Genomic DNA, 10,659 nt, shown 5'->3' on the forward strand with positions numbered 1-10,659 from the left:
TGTACAATTTCAAAATTAAACTCACGCTTCAATTATTATTTTAAGGCTAATGTATAATCAAAGTTTTAAGACTAATCAATTTCAATTGATTTCTTTAAGATTTTTTTTTGTCAATTTTTTGTTTGAGATATCAAAGGAAGTTTAACAAAAACATATCTTTTGAAAAAAAAATATTTTACCTTTCTCAAAAATTATAATTTATGGTTGTTTTAATAGTTTTTTTTCCTTTTAAACTAGTTTTATGTAAAAAAGTGATTATTTAGCATTGAAATGAAATTAATTATCTTAAAATCTTCTTCAATAATTTTATCTAAATAAAAATAAATTATGATTATAATTGATTTATATATATATGATTATTAGTTTTAGAATTTGTAACAAAAAAATGTATTGAATGATAAGTGAAGTAGTTCTTGGAGTGGATAGGATGTCTGTGCCTCTCTGGCATTGCAAAGTTAGCATATATAATAACACTAACTATCATCCAATGAACCAATGAGAATGGCATCAAAATGAAAGCTGTCTAAAATTATTGGCTCTAAAAAGCAAAGCACTTCAAATAGCAAATTTTAGAGATTGTCTGTACCCACTAATCTCTGTCTCCCTCTTCTCTTCTTTCATTCTTCTTTTTATTTTGGAACATTACAACATCTGGGGTTGGATCCATATATGGAAATAGTATAGTACTGTGCAGGAAAGCTGTTCAACTTCATTGCTGTTCTCCTATTATTCAAACTACCAGACATATTTTTATCTCTTGTCGGATACTTTGCACCAAATAAGGATTCAAATTTTTGGGGAATGTTAAAGGAACTTCAGCTTTTACCCTTTTGTCTTTCACCCTCATGTCATGCATTTAGATACACATTCCTCAACTTCATTTTATATCATTTGTTATTAAATGAGGTTGGAACGAAAAGAACTATTGAACTCTTTTTTGTCGGTCGGTCAACTTTTTCTCTTTTTCACTCGAATGAATTCCTTCTGCACCTCTCACTCCTCGTCTCTGTGAATTTCAGACTCGGATGGTACCTATAAAAGGCACTCCGACGTTCAAGTCAGACTTCGACACTCAACACTTAGTATATTTAGTGCTAGATGATGACTGACATACCTAATTTTTGGAATTTATGCTTATTTATATAATTATTGTGGGTCATTTGTTATTGGACCAAATTAAGGGTTTAATATGTAATTAAGAATACATTATTTAATGTTGATATTTGATTAGTCTCGTTAATCTTCTGCTTGAGTGTGAAGGTCTCAGTCAGCTTTGACCGAATTTTAGGCTTCGAGTCACTCGTACGGACGGTAACTAATAATATGTTATTGATTTAGGAATTCTTTTTATTGATATTTGAATGAACTTATATTTCAATTTTTATTAATATAAGAACTAAATATGATTGTAAGTAATGGATGAAGAAAATTCTCAATTCCTCCTCCATTAATGAAAACATTACATCTCTGAGAAAAATACATTAAAAACACCATATTCGTCCAACACTTGGTCAATGTCTTGTTAATTAAAGTCAACGTTCACTCCATTGGATTTGTTAAAACCTTAAATTAAGTGACATTTAATTCAGAGCTTCACAAGCTAAACTACATAACTTATCTAAATTGAAAAAAAGTAATTTACTGGATAGTCAAATTCTCTGCACAAATTAAGAAATTTATTTTAATTTGGTTTTTTGTTCATTTATGAAACAATGACAGTTTTAAAAAAAGCCCATAAAAAATGTGGGCGCAACCTATAGGGGACTAACCCATATTCCACCTTCACTTAGAACTTAGGGTTTTTCTTCCTGCACCCTTATAATTTCTTTTTCCACTTCCATAGTATGAAAATAAATTACGTACTCATTCTATAATCTAAAATTATATAATTAAAAATAATGTAATTCTGTTTGAGATTATAAATTATGCAATATTTATTCATAAATCATATTCTATATTATGTAATCTGGTTTCAAAATATGTAATGATAAGAACATGTTAATCATTTCCCTTTCTCCATAAGATGAGAGAAGAAAATAAAGAGTTGGAGGAAGAAATTACCAACTTTTAAGTTGTCCTTTGATAGAATAATATGGGTTTTCAATACAAATACCTAACAACTCTTTCTTTTTTGTTGTTTTTAAACCTTCTTAAGGTTTTACACATCTTAAATAAATCTCACTGGTATATATAATTTGTTCTTACTTTTATAATTTAAACAACATTACTAGCCAATTCAATAACTTAAACATTACTAAATATGAAATACTAAAACAACTGAAGATTAGAAACAGAGAACTAAAATAGCTGGTAATGACATAATCGTCAATCCAATCACCAAAAGATGTAAATCAGAATAATTCTTCGAACAGCCCTTTAAGGGTAGATCAATGAGTTCAAAACTGAGATCCCATCTTTGCATTTCTCATGCTCCTGAAATCAATAAAGGAAAAAAAAAACTTAAAAAAGCATAAATCAAACACGGATCCATACCAACAAGAAGCTTGCCATTTATACTAGTAGTAGATATGAATTAACTCAAGAAAACTCTTCCTCGATATTTGTATTAAATAATAAGATAAATTTTCTAACTGTCATTCGCGGAAAACAGCAGTTCTATTGTCATTGAGCAGCACTAAGGAGAACCATGAATACCAAAACCCAGTTGCAGACTGTTTGTAGTGTTACAGCCACAATGGCCAATATAGTGTGGCATCAAACCCTGAACAAGGGCCGCAATGCTTCTGTCGAAATTGAAATATCTGTTGTTTCGACATTCGTTTCTTATTGAAGTCTGGTTTAATTACTCACTTAAACTAAAAAGATCTCAATTTTGACAACACATAAATTCATCTGGTTCCATTGAGTTTTTGGTTTCATGACCTGATGCACATGCCACATAGAAACCATTTTTTGACTAAACATTTTTCATCAGAATGCACATTTTTCGGGGATTTCAAACTAGTCAATCCTTGTTCCCTAACCAGTGCATACCATCACAAGCATTTTTATTTTTAATTCTTTTGTAGCAAAATTAGACAAAGAACAGCTGCTCTCTTGCGTCTATTCTGTTGCTCATCTATTTTCCAACCAAGGAAACCTCTTTTTGGAGCTTCTGTTGACACCTGAGTTGTAGGTCGTCCCCTCCCTGCCTCTGTTATTTATTTGACTCATGTTTATAGTCATACATTGTATTAATGATGAGTGCATCTACACGAATTTGAGTAGTAATGATGAATATCTGAAGCTTTTTAGTATTTGTTGTGGTTTGAAAATATATCATCAATGTGTCAGGAATTATATGATTCCTATCTATCTAGTATCATTATGTAGCAGTTGCTCCACGATCCTCTAAACTGCTATGCTAGCATTATTGGGGTTTGCCACTCACCACTACACACAAGGTTAACTATTTAAGTACTGGCTACAAACTATGCAGTACCTTGCTCACTTTCCTCAGACATACTAGTAAGCTATGACTTAATGAGCACTACATATCATAGGCTTGAGTAAGAACAAACCTGTGTATGACGATTCAAACACAGCTTTGGTAGAAGGATCAATCTTGAGGTTTCATGGCAGGGAAGAGAAGAACCTCCTGACACCAAAAGAACAGATAGTAAGAACTTGTGAAACTAAAGCAAGCATGGAGGAAGAGCAAGAGCAAGATCCAGAACCTTGATATTCTGTGAATCTGTCAATAACATGGTCAACCGATCAATACCCAAACCCCAACCACCAGTAGGTGGCAAGCCATACTCCAGAGCCATGCAAAATGTTTCATCTAAGGTCATTGCTTCATCATCACCTGATTGCCGATCCTAACACAACAAATAACAGTTGCTACTATTATTTTCTAGAGAAAAAAAAAAACCATCAATTAGAGCAGTGTTTACATTTGTATTGAATTTTCTTACCTTGAGTTGTTCGGCAAATCTCTGTCGTTGTACTGCAGGGTCATTCAGTTCAGTATACGCATCGCAAAGCTGAAAAGTAAGAAACAGTAGTCAGAAGAAGCATGATTGCATATTTTTTAAAATAATAATCACCTAAATGTCATGATCTTACCTCATGTTTATTAATAAATAATTCAAAACGTTCGGTCAGGCCTGGCCTTGATCTGTGCCATTTTGCTAAAGGACTCATTATCTCAGGATGGTTTATGATGAATGTAGGATTTACACACGATTCTTCCAAAAAGTGACCCACAAGCTGCAATTTGAAAAAAATATAATTATATTTCCTGCAGACACCTCATAAGAGGCCCAAAATAAGGAATAAAGACTCATGAACAAAATGCATTAATTACAATTGAACATATTTAAAACTAAAAAAAGAGTGAGTAGAAGTAAAATATAAAATGAGAAAAAATAGCTGTTGACAATAATTGTAACGAGCCTCACAAAACCTGCACCTACATTATTGTAGAAATTAATTTTACAATTTACAATATAGAAATATTGGATAGTTATGTTACTAGAATGACTATCCGTTGTTAAAGGAATACTATTATGATTATTGACTGCCTGCAGACTACAATGTCCATAGTTGCTTTTTTACTGAAAATTGCAGTTATATTACTAAAATGGCAAGTTGTTACTTGAGAAAGACTAGAAAGTTTATACAGACTATAGTTCTATATCCCCCATCCTACCTTCATAAATATTTCATGTTCCCGATCATAGCACAGAAAACTTGTGCTTTTATATTTTGTATCCAACATACGAACTCTTGTCATGGTTTTAAATCAGACATTCAACAACACAATAAGTATGACACAATATAACAGGCAAACGGGTCCCTTTAAAATTTGATCCATTATGACTCGGAAGCATCATCTTTTAAATAAAAGAATACTTTAAAAGCAAAGTAGATAATAATAAAGAAAGGGGAGGGAGAAAAAAGAGATTACTTTATCCAACAAACGTGCAGTTGTCTCAGGAGGTGGACATTTGATCTCATACTTCAAGCATGCGTCCTTCAAATATTGATTAGCTTCCTCACTCAACAGGTCTTTGGGAATACTGAGGCCTGCCATCTTCTCTAACTCTTCAATCATGTCAATCCTTCTGTAACAATTAAAAACCAAACCTATCATCCAAAAGTAGAATATAACTATGATGGTTATCAATGACCAGATAATGTACACCATGCACCTGAAAGGTGGAGTAAAATCAATTTCAATAGGTTCCTTGTCAATCCCATCAGCATGATACTTGATTTTATAGCTTCCCTTTGTAAGTTCCTTAACCATACCTGTTTAATGCTTTTCACATGAGATTAAGTAGCTAATTCGATGATAAGATACATGAAAGAAAAGCAATATCAATATGACAGTTAAAAAACATATATTATATTCTTACCACTCAACATTTGCTCTGTTATATCCATTAAGTCATTGTAGTCCTTATAAGCCATATAGAACTCACAAGTAGTAAACTCTGGATTATGAGTCAAATCTATACCCTCGTTCCTAAATTGTTTGCCAATTTCATAAACACGGTCCAGCCCACCAACAACCAACTCCTTGAGATACAGTTCTGGAGCAATCCTCATGAATAGCCTCATGTTAAGGTCATTGTGATGGGTTACAAATGGGCGTGCTGCAGCTCCACCAGCAACCATGTTCATCATAGGTGTTTCAACCTGAAAGTGATGCAATAAGTAGGTGAATGGAAGAAAAGAAACCACAGGATCCAATATCAAAATACGGAGACACAGAACAAACCTCCAAGAAATCAAGGTCATCAAGGAAGCTCCTAATGTAAGAAATGATTTTAGATCTGGTCTTAAATATTTCTCGAACCTCTGGATTAAGCATCAAATCCAAATGGCGTAAGCGATATCTAGTCTCCTACGAAATCAACCATTAATTGGGTAAAACATAGAGTCGGTACATAAATATTGACAGAATGAAACAAAAAGAAGATACAAAAGAAATTTTCTCTACAGATATAGATATAAGTCATCAAAACATGTCTATGATACAAAGAAAAAAACACAGCTGATAGGATACTAAAAAAAATATGCATCAAAATTGCAATTTACTGCTTAATTGTACAATCATGGACCAGGCTCTTCTAACCTGAGAAACAATTTTAATTATTGAAACACTAATGGTTCAGACTATTACACATTATTGTTATTTTTTATTAAAAATTCAAAAAGTGAAAGGAGAAACAATTATTCTCCCTCAAGTATGTAAAAGGAACCTCATCATAGACAAAGACCCTCTTAGGTAAAAAATATTTTCATTTTTGCAAGATAATTAGAGAACTTCCTGAAAATCAATATTCCCACAGAAATCAAGATAATCAATCCATTCGTGACCAAGGGCCTTTAAGCTGCAATTAAGTTAGTACATAAGGAGGATAATAAAAATGACAAAAATGGAATAAATAAATAGATAGACATACAGACGTACTTAACAACAACTAAACGTTGCAAGATGAAAAGACAAAAACACATGAATAATAATCACAAGCCTCTAACTCATTTATATTCCTAACCTTAACCTTAACCCCCCAAGGGTAAGGTAAATCGTGAATATTTTTTTCACTTAAACAGGTGCATCCAGCCTATTACTGTTGTCCCAAAGTGGTTCCAACAGGAGAGTATACGGTACAAATGTTTTAAAAGATTAAAAACATTGAAAGTATCTATAAAAGTAAACATTTCACGCCAATGATACCTGATCCTTCAAAACATATATTTCAGGATTCCTGGTACTTCCTGGTACCCATGGATTTCTCTGTAGATCATTAAAGATGTAACAATGTCATTGCATATGGTCATCAAACAACATTAAAAATAAAATAAAATAAAAGTTCCTGACCTTCAAATTCGCATTATCAGCAGCAGCAGCAGACTTTTGCCTTGGCATCATATGCAAACAATGAGACAGCACCACAAAAGTCTTCGGAAAAATACTAAGTTCACCCTTCTTACTTTTTCCTGGATAGTTACAAAATGGAAAACTGAGAAAGTTGTAGATTATAGAGTTAAAGAACTTACATCACAATATAATAATAGTGTAGAATGCATCATAACTATGGGGAATCAGAATAGAAAAATGTATGCTCGATTAGCAAGAATTAGCCCTTTATAATGAATAAAAAGTGAAAGTGTACAACATTCTAAATTTTTCCAATTAGCAAATATTTACAGACTGACTCTTGGGCTTAAAATGGTTCCCAATTGCTCAAAATGAGACACCACTTTCCTAGTCTCGAGACAGAAATAATCTAATAAAATGCAAATAATCGAAACAGGAATTATATCTTTGCTTATTCTTATTTACCTCGACTTAATTCATTTAATGAAATTCTTAGAATCATAATTTCATTTATATGTATTTATTGTTAAGGTCATAGAAATCGAGACAGACCTTATGCATATGAATCATCTATCTATTTATATATATATATTTATTTAAAAGTTTGGCATCACGAACCGGGAAATCCAGTGATACCGACTATGTCACCACGCTTCACATTAGAATGGAATTTGGAAAAGTCAGCCTCATTCAAGTCTGATTTACTGCATTAAAGAAATATCAGCTGTTTCATCTGTCCTACTGAAATAAAACAAGGTAAAAGAAAACGATACTATATAATCATGAAAGAATTTCAAATACTAAAAACTACCTTCGTAAAATGAAAGTACAAACAGCTACATCTAAGTTAGTCAAACATCAAGGTAGCAAGGAATGCCACAGAACATGACTTTGCAATTCATAACCATACCAAACATAGTATAAAGTAACAACCTCCTAAAGTTAAAGTTCCGTTTTTGAATTGTTAGTTACTACTAAATATTTATCCTTTATAACACTAGCACTGTAGCACCTACAAATTCAGTATAAAGAACATACGCTAAAGAGTGTAAAAATTTGCATGACTGGACTTCCAGTAAAGATTATTACAGACTATATGTCATGCATATTATTTCAGATTATTCCTCTAATTTAAACATTTAACAAAAATGATTAATTATGGTCAATACTAAACGGCTCTTTCACCCGATTCAAGAACAACCCTACATGTTCAAGAAGTCTTATATTTCAATTTTATTAATATGAACAAAGTAGAACAACAAAATTGGGTACCTCGCATCAGCCATAACCTGGACCTTGAAACCACCACCATGCAGGTCATAAAAGACAAGCTTAGAACCAGATGTGCGCTTGTGCATGATCCGACCTGAAATGCAGAAACATTAATGAATCAACATACAGCCACAGAAGCAGCAACAGACAACAAACTATCTATGCAGAAACTGCTGACTACCAGACAAAGACGCAGAAACATCCTCAAGGTGCTGCCCTTCACTTAAACCTCCATATTCCTTAATGTATTCATCAAGGGACATAGTGACAAAGAATTTGTGGGGATATGGATTTCTGCCTTCTGCCTTTTGAACTGCAAGATACTTCAGCCTATTCTCAAGGTATTGCTGCAATGGAACGAAATCACCCCAAAAATTACCAAAAGGATGAAACAAACATAGAATGCAATTCACCATATTCCACTTCAGAGACAAAAAAGGAGCCATACAGTCGGGTCCATGCTATCCTCATCAACAACAGGAGCAGATTTGTTATTCTTAGCCCACTGCATTTCAGTTGCCTAAAAGAATAAAATAAAATACATAAAATTCAATACATTAGAAATAAAAAATAAAACTTCATCTATGACAAGAAATTGAAATCCAAAAGCAGAGGATAAATGAAATTCCACAAAATCTTACCAAAACATACAATAACTTGAATTAGTATAGAAAAAGAAAGGCTTAACTGCATATATTACCACTCAATCATCATCTTTTCTGCACATTTTACAGTCAAACTTTTCATTCTTCACGTACATTAATGATCCGTTAAATTTCTAACAAGGTTATAAAATGGCATGAAAAATAAATAAACAAAACGAAGTCAAGGCAACATCGTACAAAAAAATGGTAGCAAAACAGTGATGTTTTGCTGTGTTTTTTTAATCACGCGACATCTCCTTCAGAAATTTAACACATAAGTGATACATGCAAAATTTTATAAGATTGTACAATGCGCGAAAAGACAAAAATTAGATTGCGAAATGCAAAATGATGATACGTAAGTGGAAAACATACAATTAACAGTAATAAAAGAAAAATCTATCGCTGCTGATGGATAGCTACATTGCATAGAGAATTGGTAATAGCATTGGGAATAGCTGAAAAAGAAGTACCATTTTGGCTTTGCTTCCTTTCTTCTTCTCTCTGTTTGTTCTTCAGTTCTCGCTTCAGTGCACTGTGAAAACAAAAGAACAAAAAATAATCAATTCTGGCAATTTGAAATTTGCACTTCGAGTTGCTTATGGTTTCGCCGGCGCCGTTAGACGGCGGCTCCGGCGAAACTTCCATGGGCGGCGAAAGAGTGAGAACAACTTTTGTTAAAACTGAGGTAGATACTGAATGAAAATAATAATTATTTTGGATTATATATTATATATTTTCAATTTTCATTATTAGTTGAACCAAACTAATAATTCAAAGCAGGTTTTAGCAAATTTTAATATAATAATAATAATAATAATAATTAAATGATATAAATATTATTAAATATATGTAATGTCATTATATTACATATTTCTTTAATTTTTTTATATCGGATAAATCAATTACAAACTCTTCCCTTATTTTCTTTCACTCCGCGATGACTTAAAAATAAATAAAAATATAATTTATGACTTTTTAAAATAATTATAGATTTAATTAAAGAAGATTTCCACTATCAAAAACCTTATTGTGGATTATTTTTTTAGTTTAGAATCTGGATAAGAAAAGTTTAAATAATTGAAGAACATTAGAATTAGTATCTAACATAAAAGAAAGAGGAAACAAGAATAAAATAACATGTGTGATGCAATAAAATATTAAAAAAATGAAAAATGGAGAATAATTTGTATATTGTTACTCTTGCTTCAAATATTGATTTTGAAGTAAAAAAATAGAACTTGCATTTGAATGTTTCTATTATAAGTAGACTTGTATCAAAGTATACATAATTTTTTGTATTATATATTAACCAATCACAAATCATATATTAAATTAGAAAGAACTTTTAAGTTACTATATTATAAAAATAATGATAAATTTATCATCGTAAAAATATTTTAGTCTGTTATAATATATTATTTTCTCATGTAAATAAGAGAACACCAAATTAAAATTACATCAATAGAAAAATTAACTCTAAACCTGTAATGAACTTTAAATTAAAAAATATAAATATTTACCTAAATTAAAAGTGGTGATATTTGAAGATGATTGGAACAAATAGCTGCTTATTTGTGCTATTTGTGGTGTGAGTGAGTGTTATTTATAGGTTTTAATTTCTAGGTTTCGTTTTTTATTCCTTTGCTTGGACATGAAGGTTCTAAAACCAGTCAAAGTCGTCATTTTTATTTTATTCTTATGCTTTTACTTGCATATCAAGAACAAGAAAGTTGAATTGATCTAATATAAAATGACTACGATAAGATTTAATAAAGATCATAATCCAAAGAGAAATCCATTATATAGTAAAAAAATTACATAAAAATAGTGACATTTATCTAACACTATACATATAAAAATTAATTGGATTAACTAGTATGGAAGGATGTTGAAATATATTATGGA

The 10,659-nt window shown here is 31.4% G+C and overlaps 1 protein-coding gene across 3 annotated transcripts; it reads right to left on the reverse strand.

The window, feature by feature from the left end:
• Positions 1-2,057: 2,057 nt before the first annotated feature.
• LOC137822031 (lysine--tRNA ligase, cytoplasmic) lies at positions 2,058-10,330 on the reverse strand. 3 transcript variants are annotated; one of them, XM_068626911.2, is made up of 17 exons: positions 10,275-10,330; positions 9,225-9,286; positions 8,556-8,627; positions 8,289-8,454; positions 8,108-8,201; positions 7,454-7,539; positions 6,836-6,954; positions 6,692-6,751; positions 5,729-5,854; positions 5,364-5,646; positions 5,157-5,256; positions 4,913-5,069; positions 4,069-4,212; positions 3,918-3,986; positions 3,678-3,821; positions 3,522-3,598; positions 2,058-2,433 (listed from the first exon to the last, which is right to left on the reverse strand). In XM_068626911.2, the coding sequence occupies exons 2-16, from the start codon at positions 9,225-9,227 to the stop codon at positions 3,560-3,562; spliced, it is 1,662 nt and encodes a 553-aa protein (XP_068483012.2). In that variant the 5' UTR covers positions 9,228-9,286; positions 10,275-10,330; the 3' UTR covers positions 2,058-2,433; positions 3,522-3,559. The 3 variants fall into 3 exon arrangements, with proteins under 3 accessions (XP_068483012.2, XP_068483015.2, XP_068483016.2); XM_068626914.2 differs by lacking the exon at positions 10,275-10,330 and having other exon boundaries at positions 6,848-6,954; positions 9,225-9,458; XM_068626915.2 differs by lacking the exon at positions 10,275-10,330 and having other exon boundaries at positions 9,211-9,436.
• Between the last annotated feature and the right edge of the window lie 329 nt (positions 10,331-10,659).

Source organism: Phaseolus vulgaris, chromosome 9, assembly GCF_051622355.1.
Source record: "Phaseolus vulgaris cultivar YP4 chromosome 9, ASM5162235v1, whole genome shotgun sequence".
NCBI classification, from domain to species: domain Eukaryota; kingdom Viridiplantae; phylum Streptophyta; class Magnoliopsida; order Fabales; family Fabaceae; genus Phaseolus; species Phaseolus vulgaris.

Coding starts and splice junctions, on each gene's coding strand:
- LOC137822031 (XM_068626915.2), bottom strand. CDS start 9,399: ATGGAAGTTTCGCCGGAGCCGCCGTCTAACGGCGCCGGCGAAACCATA. Junction 8,455..8,555: donor AGGATAGCATGGACCCGACT/GTATGGCTCCTT, acceptor GTTCCATTGCAG/CAATACCTTGAGAATAGGCT. Junction 8,202..8,288: donor TGTTTCTGCGTCTTTGTCTG/GTAGTCAGCAGT, acceptor TCTGCATTTCAG/GTCGGATCATGCACAAGCGC.